The sequence below is a fragment of the Pristis pectinata genome, chromosome 8 (genome assembly GCF_009764475.1).
Source record: "Pristis pectinata isolate sPriPec2 chromosome 8, sPriPec2.1.pri, whole genome shotgun sequence".
Classification (NCBI taxonomy): domain Eukaryota; kingdom Metazoa; phylum Chordata; class Chondrichthyes; order Rhinopristiformes; family Pristidae; genus Pristis; species Pristis pectinata.
This window is the reverse complement of record NC_067412.1, coordinates 50,761,852-50,785,088: the sequence shown is the minus strand read 5'-3', so window position 1 is coordinate 50,785,088 and position 23,237 is coordinate 50,761,852. Positions and strand designations below refer to the sequence as shown.

At 44.0% G+C, this 23,237-nt stretch overlaps 1 protein-coding gene across 1 annotated transcript in view; it reads left to right on the top strand.

The window, feature by feature from the left end:
* LOC127573783 (sodium- and chloride-dependent neutral and basic amino acid transporter B(0+)-like) overlaps window positions 1–23,237 on the top strand; it is a 64,678-nt gene that overhangs the window by 33,791 nt on the left and 7,650 nt on the right. Inside the window, exons 9-12 of the mRNA XM_052022287.1 lie at window positions 2,438–2,570; window positions 9,188–9,328; window positions 9,891–10,119; window positions 12,523–12,648. Coding sequence (XP_051878247.1) covers window positions 2,438–2,570; window positions 9,188–9,328; window positions 9,891–10,119; window positions 12,523–12,648 — 629 coding nt within the window. The remainder of the gene's footprint in view (window positions 1–2,437; window positions 2,571–9,187; window positions 9,329–9,890; window positions 10,120–12,522; window positions 12,649–23,237) is intronic.

Here is a 23,237-nt window from a genome sequence, read left to right as displayed (position 1 = left end):
ACGTATTTAATGAATATCCTTCAAATGACTATTGGCATCTTTGTGTAACAGTTTAACCAGTGTTGGGGGTTTAAACCACTCATACTAGACCCTTTGTCCACTGCAAGCTGTTATTTCAACCACACTCATTCTACTTCCTGGTCTTCTGAGCCAAGTTCCTGCCTCAATGTTGCCCTAATTCCATCCTTTATTGTCAGAACCACCCAACATTTGTCTCCTTTTCCCCTTTGGTTTCTTTACCGAATATCAGAGCAAAATACAACCTGCAGATGCTGAAAATCTAAAACAAAATTAGGATATGCAGATGGCAGTCAGAACCTGTGAAAAGAGAGACAGAGTTAACATTTCAGGTCAATGATCCTTCATTAGATCTGGCAAAGTTGCTGAGGGGAAGGGGGGAGAGAAGATAGAGAGAGAGAGACTGTCTGTGGTAAGGTGCCGACCAAGTTGTTCAGGTGATGCGATTGATTTTGGGCTGTCTTAGGGAGGGAGATGAATGCTTGTGAATCACAGCTGGTCTGCTGAGGGGAGTGTGATTAGAGGGAGATATATGAGGGCAGTAGAGATGAACAACACAACAGTTGCTATAAACCTGAAATAAAAGAGAATGCTGGAAGTACTCAGATCAGGCAGCATCTGTGGAGGGGAAAAAAAACTGAGTTAATATCACAGCATCTAGAAATATTATTTTCCAAACCTTGATCATTTCAATGGTGATTAGGTTGATTGATCATATAGAGATTGATCTCTATATGTGTTATGATTCATTTGCCTTGTTAAGAATGCTTTGAGCAGCCTCTAGGAAAGGCTTTAATTGTAACTTATTGCTACATTTACCTGATTTGACCTACTCTGCCGATGCAGAATTACCATTACACCTTATTAACTCTGTGATCATTACTCAAGCCTGAATGACTTTGACTTTTCCCTTTCTACCATGCCAGGTAACCAATTTATCAAGGTGAAGGTGAAGGTCTGGGTGTAGTGAAATGTGCACTAAGGGGGCACCCGTTTCTCCCAGTATTAGTGTCAATGCCTCATGAATCAAAAGTTCCTGTCTCCATGATGGTCTCCAGTCCATATACTTAACCCTCTGATCTTTCTGATCCTGAGACAGTTTGATGAAATGGCTGAAATCCTAATTCAGAGTTCACCTTGTGGCAACTTTTTAGTTTATCTCTCCAGGTTCTCTCAGCAGAACTCTTCCCCAGTTTGTCATTTGTCCTCAGTCCCCATGTGGAATTCCAGCTGGATCTCTCAGCTCTCACTCCCTGTCCCTGTCCATCCAGCAGAAGGTCCCTCAGTGCTGGGCAGGAATCCCAGCCACCGTGACTCACAATCAAGTCTGCACTGCGTGTGGGTTTGCACGTCGTTGGGATGTGGGAGGAAACCAGAGCACCCAGAGGAATCCCATGCAGTTACAGGGAGAACATGCAAACACCACACAGACAGCACTGGAACTCAGGTTCAAACCTGGCAGCAGCTCTACCATGGAATAGAGGAGGAGTGCTTGATAAAGTGGCTGTGAGACCGAGGGATAACCTGAGTGAAATGTCAGTATGATAAAGAGTGATAATGGTACAAAACTGATTTTGTTCTCAGCAGGCTTCATAATACCTGTGTAGGACAGCAAATCAAAGACTGTGGGGAGAAACAAAGTAAGTAGGTCATGGAGATGAAGACAAGTACTAACTTGATGGACAAATACCTTGCCTGTGAGTTGTGCTTTGCTGTTATTGAATAGTTCTGACTACCTTGTGCCTTGGTACTGGTCAGTCACCAGGATTTCAGAATTACACAGCAGAGGTTAGAAATGAAAACTAAGTCCCGAGCTCCATTGGTGCACACTTCACTCCAGCCAGACTTCCACCTGCACTGTGATAAATTGGGTAACTGAGATAATGGAAAGGGAAAAGTCAAAGTCATTCAGACGTGGGTAATGATCATAATGGTAATGTTGCAAGAGCAGGTTAGGTTAAATCCTGGTTCTGAACTGCATCGAGGAAGGGGCGGCGTGATGTAGCTTGTGGAGAGTGAACATTTCCCGAGAGCTTCCAGCCACCTCCAGAAACCCCCTCCCCCAGCTCCACACAGTTCCATTGGTGATTGTCTACTAGGAGACTTCCTCCCGGAAAATCATTCCAGAAGGCAGTGCTTAAGGGTGCTCTTCAACATTGGGACTTACCTGCTTTCGCCTGCTAGGTGAGGTTATCCTATCTCAACCATCGGCCCACCCCTTTTTGCCATATATTATCAGGCCCACTCCAGTCCCGGTACATGTTTGATTGTCTCCCAAACAAGGAACGTCAATGAGTTAAGTTTGCCTGTGTGTTTAGTTCTTTGATGATATATTATTGCACTTCTAGTTTTCTCTTGCAAATTAACCCTTGGGTAAAGGAATGGATCCCTCATCCTAATGTTCTTTATCTTCATTTAGTGAGAAAGTTTTACGACGCTCATCTTCAATTGATCACATTGGGAAGTTAAACTGGGATTTGGCCCTTTGCCTCCTCCTGGCCTGGCTGATGGTTTTTGTTGCTGTATCTAAAGGAATAAAATCTTCAGGGAAGGTAATCTGTAGTTCTGAAGATCCTTACATGGTATTTCTGTCTTGAACTGGGCTGAAGGAAAAAGGTGTTAGAAGCCAAAGTGAATTACAGTGACAAGACTGATAGGCAACACAATGTATTTTGTAATGACTTCTTCATTTCATATGGTGGCTTGTAGTGAGGAAGGAGAAAGCTGCTGTCAATGGACTGGTTTGTGGTCAAAGGTCAGGGATGGAGGTACCTGGTCCAAAGTAGATAATACTTCATCAGCAAAGTGGTGAAAAGTTACCAGGGGTTGACAGGGACATGGATTTGGGGTTACAATCAGAACAGCTCTGGTGTTGTTGCATGGTAGAGGAGGCTTGAGGTGCTGAGTGTTTCTGATTCTTATTAATTTTTACAAACAAGCACATATCCTTGTTTGTGAAAAAATGGGAAATGGAAATTCAGTGAGGTAATATGTTTGGTAAGGACAAATAAAGCAAGAGAATGTACAATAAATGATAGGATACTGGAAGGTTACAGGGACAGAGAGGTCTTGGACTGCAAATCCCTGAAGGTCAATATAATCGAAAAGCAAAACAGACACTGGAAATCTGAAATAAAAATAGAAACTGCTGGAAACACTCAGCAGGTCAGGCGGCAGCTGTGGAGAGAGGAACAGAGTTAACGTTTCATATTGACACCCATTCATCATGAGAAAGAAATCAAAGGAACCAAGTCTTCAAGAAAGATTTTCAAGAATGAGTTTTGGAGATCCTTAAATAATCTTTTCTGCGCTGAATTGGTCTGTGGGCAAGGAGTATGAGAAGACAAAGTGAGCCACAGTATGAAGGATGAATCTGACGAAAGATTTGAATGAATGGTCAATGATCTGAAACGTGTTTCTCCCTGACCCGCTGACTCTTTCCAGCACGTTCTGTTTTAATTTCAGGTCAGTAAGTACCTTTAATGGTCAAGGCATAGAATACAGGGAATAGGAAAGTCATTGCTAGAACTGCGTAAAACACAAGCTAGGTCACAGATGTAGTATTTTATGTAAAATTCTGGAAGCAACAGTGCTGGGAAGATGTGATAGTGTCTGAGATTTTGGAGAGGGGGATTATGAGAGAGGCTGTCTAGACTAATTGTTTCCTTGGAAACAGAAGAGCTGGAGGGCTTGTTAATATGAAATGTACAAAATTATGAGATACTTTGACATGATAAAAGGAAGAATCATACTCCCTTCCCAAGGAGGGCAATAACTTGGGGGCAAGTAAATTGGTAGAAGGATTTGACAAAAGGTATTGCCCACTCAGTGAATGGTGGGGCCTGGAAATGTCTGTCTGAAAGGGAGGTGAAGGCAGAGAACCCCATCATTTTGAACAGTTCCCTGGGTGAGGATTTGATGTGTTGTACACATGACAATGGCCAAGAGCTGGGAAGTACCATTAAACTAAAGTCCACAATTCTGGCCTTCATGGCCTCTTGCTGTGCCATAGATTCCATGATCCCATGAGACATTGAAGGGTGGGTGTTGGCTTGTGAAAAGTGATGTCCTTGCTTTCAGTGTTGGCTGCAAAGTTGCAGCCAATTCAGGTCAGAGTTGATCACTACCATCCCTGGTTATGCCAACAATGTGCTACAAGGTGCCTGCTAGAGTCCACACATTTCCACGTCTACATGGGAGCTGTAGATGTTGTCAGTAGCATCCTGGGTCAACCCAGCTCCTGCCACTCCATCACTTCTTCAATGCACTGCTGTCTGCTGAAGACTGATGAGAGGAAACATTCAACATGAAGATTGTATAATTTATTCAACATGAATGTTGTATAAAATCAGAAATCGCTGGAAATGCTCAGGAGCTTGAGCAGCATCTGTGGGGACAGAAACAGATAATATTTCAGGTGGAACTGAGAAGGAGAACACCCTTTAACCCATTGACTGAGTGACTTCTAAAATTAGTCCCCATGACAATCCTGGCTTCACCCTATCTCAGATATTTGCTTTGTTTCATCCCTCCTCCACCCTCTCCACAAATTAAAACTAACTTGTTTTCTCTCATTCCCCGTCTCTGATGAAGTGTCTTCAGGCTGAGACATTAGCTCTGTTTCTCTTCTCACAGGTGCTGCCTGACCTGCAGAGTGTTTTCAACGTTTTCTGCTTTTACTTCAGAGTTGCAGCATCTGCAGTTTTCTGACTTTTCTTAAAACGTTTCCCTTCAGGTTAGGAAGCTCTGGCTGCACTATCTCAGCCAAAGCACGGCTATTTCACTGCCCCATTCTGTTACTGATCCTTACCTCTTGGGCAGTGTTACACACTCAGTCTACAGTTCCTCTTCCAATTCTGCCAGAGCAGAAGTTAGTTCTCAGTTGTACATGCTAAATGTTTTGCATAAGAGTAACAGGAGTTAGGTCTGCAAGATCATGGCTGATATTTTACCTCAAACACCATATTCCCCATCCCTATTTCCATTTCTCCACTTTTCCTTATGATATAAAAGAAAATTGTTTCACCAATCACGTCGATGCTAACTCACAGAACTGTCCTGTCCCTCTGATAATTTTCTCTGTAACCTACTCTCTGTACATTCCCATCTATTCCCCACAGTCCCTATCACACACTTCACTGGAGATAGTAACCTACCACCCCCAGCCCACATTCCTTGATTTCCGTGATATTCAGCTCCGTTTCAAATGATATGTGTGACTGCACCTCCACAGCCCTCTTGAGATTCACTAACGTGGAATGAAGAAATTCTTCCTCCTTTCTGCCTCCGATTGGCCACTCCCTGTATCAAAGATCTTTGCACTTCTCAATTATGTCACTTCCCATTCTCATAAACTCAAAAAACAGAGAACCAGCCTTCTCACTCTCTCCTGATATGACAGACCCATAACCCCGGGATCAGTCTGATAAAGCTTGGCTGCACTCCATCTTCTCTTTTGTCGTGAGACCAAAACTGTGCCCAATATTCCCGGTTTGGTCTTACCATGGCCTTATGTAAATGTAACAAGACACCTTTACTCAAATGCTCTGTCAACAAGAGACCAATGTACTACTTGCCCTCCCAAATGTTTGCTACACCTATGTTAGACTATTGTTTATTGACTACAGCTCTGCCTTCAATACAATAATCCCAAACAATCTTGTCACCAAACTCTGAGACCTAGGACTCAACACCTCCCTCTGTAACTGGATCCTTGACTTCCTAACAAACAGACCGCAATCAGTGAGGATAGGGGGCGGTGTACATGCACCCGTCTACATCAATGGTGCTGAGGTCGAGAGGGTTGTGAGCTTCAAGTTCCTGGGAATGAACATCACCAACAGCCTGTTCTGGTCAAATCACGTAGATGCCACGGCCAAGCAAGCTCACCAGTGCCTCTACTTCCCCAGGAGGCTAAAGAAATTTGGTTTGTCCCCTTTGACTCTCACCACCTTTTACCGATGCATCATAGAAAGCATCCTATCTGGATGTATCACGGCTTGGTACTGCAACTGCTCTGCCCAGGACTGCAAGAAACTGCAGAGAGTTGTGGACACAGCCCAGTGCATCATGGACACCAGCCTCCCCTCCTTGGACTCTGTCTTTACCTCTCGTTGTCTTGACGAAGCAGCCAGCATAATCAAAGACCCCACCCACCCAGGACATTCTCTCTTCCCTCCTCTTCCATTGGGTAGAAGATACAGGTGCCTGAGGGCACGTACCAGAAGTAAGGACAGATTCTACCCCACTGTGATAAGACTATTGAACGGTTCCTTTGTGCAATGAGATGGACTATGACTTCATGATCTACCTTGTTGTGACCTTGCACCTTACTGCACTGCACTTTCTCTATAGCTGTGACACTTTACTCTGTACTGTTATTGTTTTTACCTGTACTACATCAATGCACTCTGTACTACCTCAATGCACTCTGTACTAACCCAATGTAACTGGACTGTGTAATGAATTGATCTGTGCGATTGGTATGCAAGACAAGTTTTTCACTGTACCTTGGTACGTGACAATAATAAACCAATACCAATACCAATACCTTATCATATAAGATCATAGAGGGAGGCTATTTGGCCCATTGGATCCATGCTAGCTCCCAGGAGAGCAATCCCATCAGCCCAATTCCCTTTCTCCTTACTTCCCTGCCCCATGTAACTGACTCTCTCTCACACATACCCATTAATTCCTATTTGATCCTTTTTGCAACCTAAGGGGTAATTTACAGTGACTAATTAACCTACTGCACGCCTTTGGGATATGGGGGCAAATGAGCACCCTGGGGAAACCCACAGGGAGAAAGTGCAAACTCCACAGAATTGGAGGTCAGGCTCGAACCCCGGTCTTGAAGTAACAGAATTAACTGCTGGGCTGCACATGAGCCTTTATGATACAAAATTACAGCTTTTTGTGTACAAGATAGTTTCTTTGAGTGCCAATGTTACCTAACCTCTCAGCATCAGAAAATACTCACTACTACCGCACTTTGCTTCTGCAATTCAGTTCCATTAAATACAAATTATAGAAGCACGTTCCACATGGATGCATTATTTGATTGCATATTCAGCATGGACAGCAAGGCACTAATTTCCTCCCCGCTATGTTTGATTATTTCTATTGACAACTCTGAGATGTTTAGAAGGGGAGGGAGCGAGAAGAAATAAGCATTCACAACCAACAAGAAAGATTGGTAAATTGGTTTATTACTGTCACATGTACTGAGGTACAGTGAAAAGCTTTGTTTTGTAGCCATCCATACAGATCATTTCATCAAATCGGGGTAGTATAAGGGAAAAGTAGTAACAGAATGCAGAATATAGTGTTACAGTTACAGAGAAAGTGCAGTGCAGGCTTAGAGTCTTAGAATTTAGATTTTTAAAAAAGAGTAGAATAGTTGTAACAGAAGTAATGAATAGATCCGCAGAGAGCAGCTTGCAACGAGTTGCCATGCTCTGGCGCCAGCTGGTGCAAATATCCAATTAGCCTATCAGAACCTCTGTGAACCTTCCTCAAATTACTTTATGCACAGGAGGTTCTACTCAAGGAACCATTTGTTCTCATTGCTGTTAATGTGGGTCATTGCTGAGGGCAAAAACAGCTTCTGAGTTAGTAAATATTGCCAACTCTTGATTGATTGTGAAGGACTTTCACTTGTCCTAAGGATTTTGTTTGGCACAACAGATTATTATTCTTGGTTGATTATTGAAACATGTACTGAGATACATTGAAAAGCTTTTGTTTGTGTGTCCTCCAGACAGACATAAGTACACTGAGGTACTACAAAGATAAACAGAATGCAGAATATAATATTACAGTTACAGAGAAAGTACAGTGCAAATAGACAAATAATGAACAAGGGCCATGATGAATTTGATTGAGAGATCAAGAGTTCATCCTTTAACGTATGAGTGGTCCATTAAAGAGTCTGTTTACAGTGAAATAGAAGCTATCCTTGAGTCTGGTGGCATGTGCTCTCAAGCTTTTGTATCTTCTGCCCTACAGGATGGGGGGAGAAGAGAGAATGACCAGAGTGGGAGGGGTCCTTGAAATTGTTGGCTGCATTCCCGAGGCAGCAGGAAATATAGACAGAGTCAGTGGAAGGAAGGCTGGTTTGTGTAATGGACTGTGTTGCATTCACAATTCTCTGCGATTTCTTTGGCCTTGGGCAGAGCAGTTGCCATACCAGTTGTGATGCATCCAAATAGGATGCTTTATATGGTGCACCTGTTGAAGTTGGTAAGAGTCGTAGGTGACATGTCGAATTTCCTCAGCCTTCTGAAGAAGTAGAGGCACTGATGTGTTTTCTTGGCCATAGCCCCCATGTGGTTGGACCAGGACAAATTGTTGGTGATATTTACACCTAGTACCCTAAAGCTCTCAACCATCTCCACCTCAGCACCATTGATTCAGGTGGGGGGTGGTGGGGTGGTCGGGGGGAGGTGTAGTACGTTCTGTTTCTTGAAGTCAATGACCAGCTCCTTCATCTTGTTAACATCAAGGGGAAGGTTGTTATCTTGATTACTAACTTCAGTACATTTGAGTTTCAAGTTTTTATTTGATTGAAAGTTTGTATGCATAAGAAAAACAGAAATATTTCCTTAAATACTGTATATCAGTCATGGCTCACTCAATAACCTTCTTCAGCATTAGACTTCAGCCTGAAGTTCTATGTGGTGCAGTGTTGAAGTGCCATCTGTTGTATGAAGTGTTAAACCAGTCCTTCATTCACTCTATTTGGAGGACACAGATGTCCCATTGACCTGCTATTTTGGTCAATATTTACCTTTCACTGATATTTCTAACATAGATTACCCCATTATTATCATTTCACTGTTTGAGGGGGCTTTCTGTGTACATATCACCTGCCACATCTACTGTGTTGGCTGTGAAGCACTTTGTGCAGTTGGGACAGACACTGTATAAATACAATCATTTATTTTATTCCATTAGATTGAATATATTTGGCCCATTACACTAGTTGTAATGTCTCATTACTTTTGAATACTTAACAATACAAATAAGCTGGAATTATACATTGCTATTTAGAATACATCTTTGTCTTCCACTTATTTTTGCTTTGAACTAGTCCTATTCGTTTACTATTCAATTGGATTTAATATCATAGCCATTGATTATTTAACAATCCCCTCTCCATGGCCAGGTGGTTTACTTCACCATGACGTTCCCTTATTTCGGTCTGATTTTACTTCTGATCCAAGGGGCAACCCTGGATGGGGCTGACAAAGGGATCGACTTCTACTTTGGAAGCCACTCAGACTTCTCCAAACTGGCTGATGCTGAGGTAAACACACCAGTGGCTTCTTGACTCTATTAATACAAGAATTTTAATTTTCTCCATTTTTCTGCGTATTTAAACCCCACAAGTAATCTGTGAATTCTGTACCGAATCTCAAATCACTCTTCATCACCAGGAAAACCCAGTTCAGTCCTTGTTTGCATCAGGAATCCAGATATCTGCTTTGATTACCCCCAGAATAAACAAAACCATGATCTAATGGGCTGGAAATTCCTCCCTGGTTCAAAAATCACACAAGGAACCATTGCCAGTTTGGGGTGAGGGCACTCAACAGCAAAGTACTGCCACACGAGGTCCAAGATGCTGTGTGGTATAGATTGCACCCATAAAATCCAGTGCACTGTGATTGATGATGATGCTCACTGCAGCCATGTGTATGAAGCAAGGATGATGCTCACATGACTAATGTATTAGGTAATGACCTTTGGGCTAAAGCTCTGAAGCCAGGTGGAATACCACCCGCCTTTTAGATGGGAGGTGAGGCAAACATTGGCAAAATCCAATGGAAATCACCCGCTGCCAATTGATTTTGCTTCATACCCAACAGGTTTGGAAAGATGCTGCAACACAAACTTTCTATTCCCTGTCGGTGTCCTTGGGGGGCCTGATGGCACTGTCATCCTACAACAAATTCCACAATGACTGTTACACGGATGCCATCAGTATCTGCATTATCGATGATGCCACAAGCGTGTTTGCTGGATTAGCCATCTTTTCCATTCTTGGACACTTGACTCATGATACAAATGTGCCAGTTTCGGAAGTGACACATTCAGGTACCAGTAAACATATGAACTTATCCATTTACTTCTCGTGTTCTATTTGTAAGGGTTATGTCCATTTTATCATCTTTTAGGTTCCTCAGAGCTAATTGCAAATTTAGAGCCGGGCATTTATAACATTAGAGGTTTGCACAGCCTTTCCCAATGAATAAAATGTTGGAATCCATCATTAAGGATATAGCAGCAGAGTGGCGCAGCTAGTAGAGCCGCTGCCTCACAGCCCCAGCGACCAGGATTCAGTACTGACCTCCGCTGCTGTCTGTGTGGAGTTTGCACATTCTTCCTGTGGCCATGTGGGTTTCCTTCAGTTTTGTCCCACGTCCCTAAGACATGCAGGTTGGTAGGTTAATTAGGCACTGTAAATTCTCCCTAGTGCGTAGGAGAGTGGTAGAATTTGGAAGAAGTTGATGGGATGATAACCTGGGTTAGGGTAGGATTAATATTAATGCTTGCTTTATGGTTGACATGAACTCATTGGGCTGAAGGACCAATTACTCTCTGTGGCTCTGTGGTAAAAGGACACTTAGTACCTGGCCTTTTGGCTAAGATCAAGTGTAGTGCTCTATAAGTACCTCATTTCTCTCTGGCTCTGTGGTAACAGGGCATTTAGTGTTGCATCTCACTATAGCTCTGTGGTGACAGGGCACTTGGAAACTCACAGTGTTAGGCAGAGTCAACACAGCTGTGTGAAGGAAAGGTCATGTTTGAGAAATCTTTTTTAGGATAGAGCTGACAGAATAGAATGGAGAAAACCAATGGATGCACTGCATTCAGATTCAAGTAACGCACAAAAAGGTGCACATATAAATTAAAGGCTCACAGGATTATGGGTGATATATTAGCATGAATATCACAATGGAAATGGACAGCAAGCAAAGAGAAGGAATGAATAACTTAGTCGCTGTTGGAAGATGATTACCACCAGGGTCAAAGCTGGTCCTCAGCACTCCACGATTTCATATTAAAGACAAACTGTAACATATTCCAGTTTAATGCTGACATAATACTGAGAGGGATAGTGAAGAAGGAGGAATCTGCAGAGAGGATGACTGTGTGAGCAAGAAGGTGGACAATATGGGAAAATGTGAGGTTATTCACTTTGGAAACAAGAGTAGAAAAGCAGAACTATTTTTAAAAAGTGAGAAATGCAAATGTTGGTGTATGAAGAGACCTAAGTTGTTTCTGCAGGTACAGGAAGCAAATTGCAAGGCAAGTGATATGTTAGCTTTTATTTCTCCATGCTTGAAGGAAGTTTTCCAGCTGTAGAGAGCACTGGAATGCTGTGTCTAGTTTTGGTCACTAGAATCAGCATAACACAGTAATCCTAGATTGATTCCAGGGGTAAGGGGCATGCCTGAGTAAGGCTGACCTGTTCCCACTGAAGTTTAAGAGAATGAGAGGTGATTTCATTGGGCAGGCAATGCTTTGAGAGGAATTAACAGGGATTGGGAAGCTGTTTCCTCCGTCTGGGAAGTCTGGAAATGAGGGCATAGACTTTGGATAAGGCATGTAGGGCGGAGATGAGGAGAAGTTAGCCTGAGGACTGTAAGTCACTTGAAGTTTTCATCTCGGAAACTGTGGGTGCTCAGTCATTGAGTAACCACAACCAAGATCAATAAGGGGATAGGGTATATGGAGACAGGCAACCCACAGGATCAGCTACAGCAGGGCAGATTTGTGTGGCCAAGGAGTTGACTCTGGTTTCTGTGGCTTCTCTTATATTATTTATCCAAGCTTTGGTGCTCTGAGGTGAGTTTGGATCTTCTGCTGGGACACGTGCACAGTGGACTGAAAGTTGGGTTGTTTCATGGTGTTACTGCTCAGATGGAGCAGTGGAACCGTACGCTAGGAGTGTTTGATTGCAGAGTGACAGAAGGAACCAGGTAGCAGCCAGCCTGTCAAACTACCACAGCCAGTCAGTTACAGATTCAGACCCCTGATATGGCCCATGCCCATGTCTCTGGGGGCTTTCTCTAGGACACGCTGAGAGTTTCTTCTGCTCTCTACAACAGCCCAATCAACTGGTTTCAAATGAAGCCTGTGGACCAGACTTTCAGTGGACTAAGCTTGAATTGACCATAAAATACCGTGAGTGCTCATATGCTTCATGTGAATTGACACTTTGGTAACTTCCTTCACCAGAAATGGCATGAGCGAGTGGCAAAGCAGGCTGCCCATAATGGGGCTGATAGGACTGTACTTGATTCAGACTGGCACCTGTCCCTTGTAGCAGAAGTAAACAGGGGGCAGAGAGGGAATAGGACAGCCAATGCTCTTCAATTACTACAATTCCAAAACTGTCCTGTTATCACTGGATCAAGTGATGCTTAATAGAAACCACTTTGTGCCAACTTGAGCCTCTTTATTGAAGCCAGATTAATTTTTTCCACACTGCAGGTTTCGGATTGGCTTTCATCATCTGCCCAGAAGCTCTCCCTCACTTGCCAATTTCTCCTTTTCGGTCCATTATATTTTTCTGCACACTTATCGCACTGGGGCTTTCCAGTCAGTCTGTATTAGTAGGTGAGGGTAATGATTTGTAACTTTGTTTCCATCCCATGTTATCAAAAGCAAAGTTACTAATTGATTAGATAAGTAATTCTGAATGCATTTTATACTAATTTCCTTATGGCACATTGCTAATGAACCCATTTTCAATGTACTCAGTAAAAACATTTTCATAGAGTTTCAACCCAATTACACTCATCATTGGCTGCAGTTGGATCTCATCCAAGATTCTGAATTACCTTCTCTTTCTTTGTTTATTACATTGTTCAATAAAATATTGGCAAATTGTTGCACCAAGGATGACTGACCTCCAGCAGCCTCAACCCGATTCCTTTGTGCGCAGTATGGCTCCAACGAACGATCTCCATTGACTTCAGTTTTACCAAGACTGCTGATGCCACACCCAATTCTGGAAGTCAAGGGCAGCCACCCTCATCACTGGACTGTACTTGATACTTAAGCTAAGTGCTCATGACTAAACCCAAACTAGACATCGGTGAGCAGGTCATTGAAGACTCAATGTTGCTACAGTATTATTGAACACTTTAAGAATAAGCTGATTGGGTAGACCTCAACCAGACTCGATTTGTCCTAGCTTATCATGGACATGATGTAACTGGGCAAAATTACACACTGTTGGGTAGACGCCAGATTGTAACTGAAACAGCTTACCTGGAGGTAGGAATAATTCTGTTGCAAGTCATAATTATATGATCAGGACACTGTCTGAGACCCTGGCCTTTGTCTTATCCAGTGGTCTCAGCTGTTCTTTGATATCACACAGAATGAATCCAATTGATTCAAGGCTAGAGTTGGGTGTTGGTGGGGATCTCAAGGGAGCAAAAATGGATCATCCACTTGGTACTTCTGGCTAAACTTGGTTGTGAATGATCGACACATGGTTCAGCCTCATCCTTTGTACTTGCATGCCAGGCCCCATGGTCACTGAGGGTGGAGATGCTCTTGGAGCCACTTTAATCATGTACTCTCAAACACCCCCCCGCGTACACAATGGGATGCGGCAGGACTGCACAGTTGTGATCGCTTTGTTAGTTATGGGATTGCTTAGCTTTGTCAGTTGCATGCAACATTTCCCATTTAGCACATAAGTCGTCCTCTGGCACAGGTCCACCAGGCTGGGAGAACATCTTCAGGTACACACTACACAGAAACGGGCCCTTTGGTCCATCGGGTCCATGCCGACCACACATTTTCATTAAACCTGCGTAAACACCATTTTTTATTCTCCCACATTCCCATCAATTTCCCCAAACCAGTACCACTCACCTACACACTTAGGGGGCAATTTATAGCAACCCATTAGCACACATACCCACATGCCTTTGGGATGTGGGAAGAAACTGGGGCAGCCAGGGGAAACCCAGAGGAGAACGTGTAAGCTCCACACTGACAGCACACCGGAGGTCAGGATTGAACCAGGGTCCCTGGAGCTGTGAGGCAGCGGCTCTACCCGCTGTGCCACTGTGCCGCCCTCTGTGCTGCTCTTCATTCTTCATTGAACTAGGGTGAGTCTCGTGGCTTGATTATGATGGCAGAGTGAGGTTTCTGCCAATCCGTTAAGCTAGATTGTGGTTGCGTAGGTTCACCACATTATTTCCTTACAACAGTGAAGGATGCCATTCAGCCCATCATCTTTATGTCGATTCTCAAAGCATTTCTATCAGTCCCTCTCCCCCTGCAACCTATTCTCTCTCACATACCCATCAACTCTCCCCTGATTCTCCTCCCACCCACCGACATAAGGGGCAACTTACAGCAACCATTACAGGTCCTCCCCAGCTTTCCAACACCTGACTTCTCCACAGCCCATACATACGATCGAGGGTTTGGATTTGTCAGCTGCAGGTAACTGTTGCTGATGTTAGCTAGAACTCTGCCACAGCGAACCCGAGAAGGAATACATTCCAGCAAACACGTTGATGTCTATTTTGCGAATCCTATCCAGAAACACACCATCCAGGCTAGTTGCAGTGTCCTTTTTAAAACCATCAATAACATTTAAAACCAATTCTGCAGTTAAATCTTTTAAACGACTGTCATTATTAGCCCAAGATAGGCTCAGGCTAAATTTGTGAATATCAGCTTTATGATTAAAAATGGCAAAACAAGATTTAAAATGCTTCTCAGACTGTCTATTCCCATGGGACAACCCACCTCTGAAAGCATCTTCTGCTGTGTGGGAACTTAAGACAATAAGACCATAAGACATGGGAGCAGAATTAAGCCATTCAGCCCATCGAGTCTGCTCTGGCATTTGACCATGGCTGATTTATCTTTCCCTCCGAACCCCATTCTCCTACCTTCTCCTCGTGACCTTTGACACCCTTACTAATCAAGAACCTATCAACCTCCGCTTTAAATATACCCAATGATTTGGCCTCCACAGCCGCCTATGGCAATGAATTCCACAGATTCACCACCCTCTGGCTAAAGAAATTCCTCCTCATCTCTGTTCTAAAGGTGAGGAAGTAAAGGGTTAAGAAATTGTGACTGTACATATAACTAATGAAAAAATACCACACAAGCAAACCCCTGACTCAGGACTAGGTGGTAATTACTATGTCCGGAACTTGATTGCAATACTAAACAATAAGGGTGATGGTTGTATTAAACAGTAAGTATGAGGTTTATCCTAAACAATGAGTGCGATGTCTGTCTTTGAATCTCAGGAGCCTGATCAAAACTTGTGGAGCCGCATTGTTTAAGTGTGTGACAAGGACTGTATAAATTGATGTCTGCCCCTCTGTATTGTGGAGACCTCCGATAAAGACTCTACATGCGAGTCAGGAGGATTCTCCCCGGCAGTATACTGCTAATAAGCGCATTGGACATCCTTCTATTCTGAGGCTGTGCCCTCTGGTCCTAGACTCTCCCACTACTGGAAACATCCTCTCCACATCCTCTTGATCCAGGCCTTTCAATATTTGGTAGGTTTCAATGAGATCTCCCCTCATCCTTCTAAACGCCAGTGAGTACAGGCCCCCAGAACCATCAAACATTCCTCACACATTAACCCTCTCGTTCCCTGGATCATTCTTGTAAACCTCCTCTGGACCCTCTCCAATGCCAGCAAATCCTTCCTTAGATATGGGGCCCAAAATTGCTCACAATACTCCAAATGTGGTCTGACCCACACCTTATAAAGCCTCAGCAATACATCTTTGCTTTTATATTCTGGTCCTCTCAAAATGAATGCTAACATTGCATTTGCCTTCCTTACTACTGACTCAACCTGCAAGTTAACCTGGTATTGGTATTGGTATTAGTTTATTATTGTCACTTGTGCCGAGGTACAGTGAAAAGCTTGTTTTACAAACCGATTGTACAGGTCAATTCATTACATATTGCAGTTACATTGAGTTAGTACAAAGTGTGTTGATGTAGTACAGGTAAAAACAGTAACAGTACAGAGTAAAGTGTCACAGCTACAGAAAAATAAAGTGCAATAAGGTGTGACGTCACAACAAGTGACATGAGGTCATAGTCCATCTCATTGTCTAAGGGAACCGTTCAATAGTCTTATCACAGTGGGGTAGAAGCTGTCCTTAAGTCTGGTGGTACGTGCCTTCAGGCTCCTGTATCTTCTACCCAATGGAAGAGGAGAGAAGAGAGAATGTCCCGGGTGGGTGGGGTCTTTGATTATGCTGGCTGCTACACCAAAACAACGAGAGGGAAAGAGAGTCCAAGGAGGAGAGGCTGGTGTCCATGATGCGCTGGTCTGTGTCCACAAATCTCCGCAACTTCTTGCGGTCCTGAGCAGAGCAGTTGCCGTACCAAGCTGTGATACATCCAGATAGGATGCTTTCTATGGTGCATCGGTAAAAGTTGGTGAGAGTCAAAGGGGACAAACCAAATTTCTTTAGCCTCCTGAGGAAGTAGAGGCACTGGTGAGCTTTCTTGGCCGTGGCATCTACGTGATTTGACCAGGACAGGCTGTTGGTGATGTTCATTCCCAGGAACTTGAAGCTCTCAACCCTCTCGACCTCAGCACCATTGATGTAGACATGTGCATGTACACTGCCCCCTCTCCTGAAGTCAATAACCAGCTCTTTGGTTTTGTTGACATTGAGGGAAAGGTTGTTGTCATGACACCATTCCACTAAGCTCCCTGTACTCCGCCTCATCGTTGTTTGAGATACGGCCTACAATGGTGGTATCATCTGCAAACTTGTAGATGGAGTTGGAGCAGAATCTGGCCACACCGTCTTGAGTGTATAGGGAGTAGAGTAGAGGGCTGTGGATGCAGCCTTGTGGGGCACCAATGTTGAGAATAATCATGCCGGAGTTATTGCTACCTATCCTCACTGATTGCTGTCTGTTAGTAAGTCAAGGATCCAGTTACAGAGGGAGGTGTTGAGTCCTAAGTCTCTGAGTCTGGTGACAAGCTTGCTTGGAATTATTGTATTGAAGGCAGAGCTGTAGTCAATAAACAAGAGTCTAACATATGTGTCTTTACTGTCCAGATGCTCCAGAGCTGAGTGTAGGGCCAGGAAGATGGCATCCGCTGTAGACCTGTTTCGCCAATAGGCGAATGGCAGTGGGTCCTGGTTGTCTGGTAGGCTGGAGTTGATGTGTGCCATGACCAACCTCTCAAAGCACTTCATGATGGTGGATGTCAGACCCACTGGTTGGTAGTCGTTGAGGCATGTTACCTTGCTTTTCTTCGGTACCGGGATGATAGTGGTCTTCTTAAAACAGGTGGGAACCTGAGATTGAAGCAGGGAGACTTTAAATATATCCGCAAATACTTCTGCCAGCTGATCAGCACAAGATCTGAGCACACAGCCAGGGACACCATCTGGGCCAGGTGCTTTCCTCGTGTTCACTCTCTGGAAGACTGATCTTACGTCCTCCACTGGGATCACAGGTTCAGCTGCATTGGAGGCTGTCAGGGTGGATTGTGACAATTCACTTCCCTTCTGTTCAAAATGCACATAGAATGGTTAAGTTCATCAGGAAGGGATGCGCTGTTGTTAGCTATGCAGGCCGACTTCGTCTTGTAGCCTGTTATGGCATGTAAGCCCTGCCATAACTGACGGCTGGGCAGGGACTCTGTTTTGATCGGTATTGCCTCTTGGCATCCCTGATAGCTTACTGAAGGTCATACCTCCATTTCTTGTACAGATCAGGATCACCAGATTTGTGTGCAGCAGTCCTCTCCTTCAGTAGGGAGTGAATCTCCCGGTTCATCCATCGTTTCCTGTTTGGGAACACCCGTATTGTCTTCTTTGGTACACAGTCCTCCACACACTTGCTGATAAAGTCTGTGATGGTGGTGACATACTCATCAAGGCTGGCAGCTGAGTATTTGAACATGGACCAGTCCACTGTCTCAAAGAAGTATCCCTCCAATCCCTGAGTATTGGTCTGCCTATCTAAAAGCCTCTTGAATGCCACTGTCATATCTCACAGCTCTGACAGATCACAGTAATGCTGAGGGTGCCAGTTACTTACTGCCTACCTGCACTACATTAACTGGAACACTTTATTCTGCATTCTGTTATCACTTTTCCCTTGCACTACCTCGAAGTACTGATGTGATGAAATGATCTGTGTGGATGGCATGAGAAACAGAGTTTTTCCACTGTACCTCGGTACACGTGACAATAATAAAACAATTTACCAATTTACTTTCGCAGCTCCTGGGAGTACAGTAGCAGAATGGTTATGTTACTGGGCTACCGTTCAGAACCACTGATGCTGAGACAAGAGTTCAATTCCTACCTCAGCAGCAACAGGACTTAATTCAAATAATTAAATGTAGCTAGATTTTTTGTTTACACAAAGGCCAATATCAGGCATTGAGCCCATCGCAGTCCTGCACCGACTAAACAATCCTTCCCGTTCATTCATGTCTGCCGTCTTTATCCACTCTGGCCTTTATGTGGTTTAATACCCATGATTGTTGTTAACTCTTAATGAGGCAATTAGGGATGGACAATAAATGCTGGCATCAAAGTGACACCACATCCCAGTAACAAATAAAGCAAACTGAGTGGCTGCCAAGTTCAGGTTGCAGCAGGTTTGGGGAGTTGGAGTTGTACTGGAAAGCACAAGTCCATGGAAGGTGGAAGAATCTCAACTGACTGAGTTATCTTGTGATTACATTCGATGGAAGACATGGACTGAAATGAACCTTCTGCAATTTTGTTGCAATGATGTTGGATCCACCTTTGTGTTCTTTTCTGTTAGAGACACTTTGTCTTTCAGCATTACTCCCCTACGTAAAGCCAAATACTTTCCCTTGATGCATGAATAATAAGTGATTGGATGATTGCACTAACAATTTTACCAAACACACACAAACTTGTTAGAACTTGTAAGTTATTACAGAATGGAGAATTTGTATCTTTTTTTCAATTTTAGAGATCTCCTTAACCCTTTAGGGCCAGTTTATGGCATTTTCCCCCAAATTGTACAAATACCATTTGGGAATAGTGGCGGACACATTGATTTGTTAATGATTTACTGCTAAGGTTAATTTCCTTAAAGACTTAAACCGCCATACGTAGTATGTGATCTGGGGACAAGACTCTTGTTTTCTACTTAAACTGTTAGTGGTCCAGGATGTCCATCAATGTTTATACCTGGTCCTATATGATAAAAGGGTTGAGCAATACTTAAGGAAGTCAGTGTGCGGTGATCTCACGACAGATTTGGGGAACACTCCTCTGGACTGAAACATTGTGCATGCCACTTTACTACTTAAGGAAGATGAGAGATGGAAACCAGGGAATCATAGAATCAGTTAATCTCGTATCTGTTACCTGGAAATTACTCGAGCTGTTAACAAGAAGAAGACGACTAAACAACTTGAAAATCTTCAGTTGATCACAGAGATCCACTGTGGATTTGGAAAGGTTAGATCAGGATAAAACTGATTGCCATTTATGAAGAGATGATGGGGAACAGGGAAATGTCAATACGTGTTATTTATCAGTTTGATAATGTCTCTCCAGTGAGAATGTGAGCTTAAGTTGAGTCATAGAGTCATATCACACAGAAACATGCCCTTCAACCCACCCTGTCCATGCCAACCATCAAGTAGCCATCTATACTAACCCCACTTACTGGCACTTGGTCCGTAACCTTCACGATTCAAGTGCTCGTCCAGATGCTTCTTAAATGTTGTGAGAGTCTCTGCCTCCACCACCCCCTCAGGCAGGATGTTCCAGATTCCAACCACCCTCCGGGTGAAAACGTTCGTCCTTTGAAGTTGCTGGAAAATCATGTGTGGACCGGCTTAGGGCCAAATTAGTAAAAGCTGTGTACAATAAATGTCAAGCACTGCTCAATATACCACACCTTGATCAGTCACCCGCTAATCCCCTCTGTGAGAACTAATATGTCAAATCACTCTGCAGCATCTTCAGACACATAACACCACAGTGAACCCCACACTCACATTGCACAACTTTTATCCACGGCCAGCTATTCAACTGTGGAAGGCACTGAGATGATGTCCTCTTTAGGAGCAGGTCAAAGATGCAGGAGGTGAGCAACAGGAGAGTCTTGCTTCTGAGGAGGGGAAGGTGCTTGCTTTGATCAAATGCTGTGTGATGAGCCAGTGTCCAGCCATGGGATTGAGGCTCATGGTGCCGACACACCTGATCTCCCTTTGCATATTCCACTATATCCTCAACCTGCAACTCACCCAGAAGCAGATGGCGTAAGGCTGGATCACTTCATTTGCTTTCCTCCCTTCCCTTCCGTTCCATTTCTCATTTCAGTTACTCACAATGTGGTCCTTCGCCGACCTGTCACCCAGCTCTGGGCAGAGCTTGTAGCCATCCTTCTCGATATGCAATCGGAGGGCAAGTCCACTGGTCTCTTTAAGAAATCAACCAGGGAACTGTAATTGGTGATGGCGACTTGGATGTCTGGTGAGTTGATGTGAGGGAAGAGACGGACAAGCTTAAACCATCTGTGGCCAAAACAGAAAATGCTGGAAGAACTCAGCATCTGTGGAAAGAGAAACCAGTTAACGGTTCGGGTCAGGGAACCTCACTCATAAACTGGGAGAGAGTGGAGGGGTGTCCATTTCCAAAGCCGAGCTGGTGGGAGCAGTGAAGTCTGAGAGAAAAGAATAGATGGAGACTGGTTCAGATAGATCAGGTGAGAAGGAGCATGAGCACTGACTGTTAGGGAGGAATTTTCTAGAAATGGGGTGAGAAAGAAACATAAGGAGGATAATGGGAAAAGATGAGAGAGCAGTTTACCTGAAGCTGGAGACTTCAATGCCCATTTCAGAAGGTTGCAAAGTGCCCAGATGGAACATGACATGTTGTTCCTTTAGTTTCTGTTGGACCTCACTACGGCAGTGGAAGGTGCCACAGGCAGGTCAGAGCGGGAGTGTTATTGACGATTAAAGTGGCATAGAACAGGAAGCAGAGGATCACCACTGAGGATTGAATGTAGGTGCTCTGTAAAGCAATCACTCGCTCTGTGTCTGGTTTCTCCAGTGGAGGGGAGACCACATTGTGAACACCAAATGCAGTCCAATAGATTGGAAGAGTGCAAGTGAATCACTGCTTCACCCGCACTGTTTGGGTCCCTGGATGATGGGAAGGGAGGAGGTGAAAGGGCTGGAGCTGCATCTCCTGTGGTTGGATGGGAAGGTGTTGTAGGACAGGGAGAGGTGGATGTGGACAGAAGAGTGGACAAGGGAGTCATGAAATGGGAAGTCCCTGCAAAATGTAGAAATGGGAGGAATGAGGAGGAAGGGCCCCTGACCTGAAACCTTAACTCTGCTTCTATCTCCACAGATGATGCCTCACCTGCTGAGTGCTTCCAGCATTTTGTTTTTGATGCAGATTCCAGCATCTGATTTGTTTTTTTAAATCCATTTGCAGCTTGTGAGGCAAGGGGAAAGTGACAATTCTGCTTCACCACAGGTCACAGATTCCTCACTGGAAGAATGCGGCCTTTCAAGCAGCATTCTCTTCCGCGGGGCTGTGGGGTCAAAGCCCCACTTGGCTCCTGCATCTTCACCACTGCTAATCGGGCCAATTGTGTAACAATATCTCCTCCTGACTACCCTGTAATATACAATCACAGAGAAAGTCACAGAGTCATACAGCCTGGAAACAGGCCATTTGGCCCACTACGTCTACACCAACCGGTGGCACCCATACATATTAATCCCATCTTCCAGCACTCGGCCCGTATGTTGAGGCAATTCAAGTGCTCATCTATACACTTCTTAAATGTTGTTCGTGACTCTGCTTCCACCACTTTCTCTGGCACTGTATTCCAGGCACTCACCACTCTCTGGGTGAAGAAGGTCCCCCTCAGATCCATTCAAAAACTCTTCCCCCTTACTCTCAATCTATGTCCTCTAGTTTTATCTATTTCTGATATGGGGGAAAGTTTCCTGCAGTCTACCCCACCCTAGAATTTTATGTACCTCAGTCATGCCCCCTCTTAACCTCCTCCTCTCCAGGGAAAACCAACCCCCCTCACCGGTCTTCCCGAGCTGCAACAATCGGGGGCTGGGTGGAGCCGAGCAGAGCAGGGACCACTGAGCAGACTCACACACTCACTCTCCGAGTCAGTGAGACTGGCTGGTGGCCACTCTTCCTGGCCCTGCTCACTCTCCCGCATCCCAGATTGCCCAGATTGCCCAAGGGCTTTTGAATAAAATAATTACTCAGTCAAATTAACCTAATGAGTAAAAGTAACCAATTTAAAAATTGGCACTATTAAGGGACACATCACTAGGTTCTAAAGATTTAAAGCACTCTTTCTCAATACATGGATCACAGAATATATGAAAGATTCACAAACTGTATAAAAGTGTCATATTTTGTGCACATTTTGGAGAATATAGACACTGTTCCTGTGATCTTCTTCCTCACACTGTTTCTGTACATTTTCAATTTACAAACAGTTCAGGTTACAAACAGGATCGGGATCCAGTTGTAACCTGGGGACTGCCCTTATGAGCATGCACAGTGGTAACATCCTGTGAAGTTCAGGCAGTGTCTATATTCTCCAAAATGTGCACAAAATATGACACTTTTATACAGTTTGTGAATCTTTCATATATTCTGTGATCCATGTATTGAGAAAGAGTGCTTTAAATCTTTAGAACCTAGTGATGTGTCCCTTAATAGTGCCAATTTTTAAATTGATTACTTTTACTCATTAGGTTAATTTGACAGAGTAACTGTTTTATTCAAAATCCCTTGGGCAATCTGGGATGCTGTTCTCTTTCTCTGCAGGCAATCCCTGCACTAAGATTGACAATGTAGCTTTCAATGTGACATTTCACAGAGAAACCCCACAGCACTGTAAGCTTGTAATTGAAGAGCTTTCTCTTCCTGCAGCTGTAACTTACCTCCAGAAACCAATGCCATTGTACAGATGGATAAAAAAAAATTCCAACAGATCATGAAAAAGACCAGAGGAATTCTCTCAACTATTGGAGCCAAACTCAACGAACATCACCCAGGCAAATTGTCTGCTCGTTGTCACAGACCTGTTCATGGCATTCTGGTGTTCGTAAGATCCCCCAGTGATAATGTATCTCTGGTATTTTGTTGGTTTGCAGCCGCCGAGGTTGGTAAAGTCACAAGAAGCAT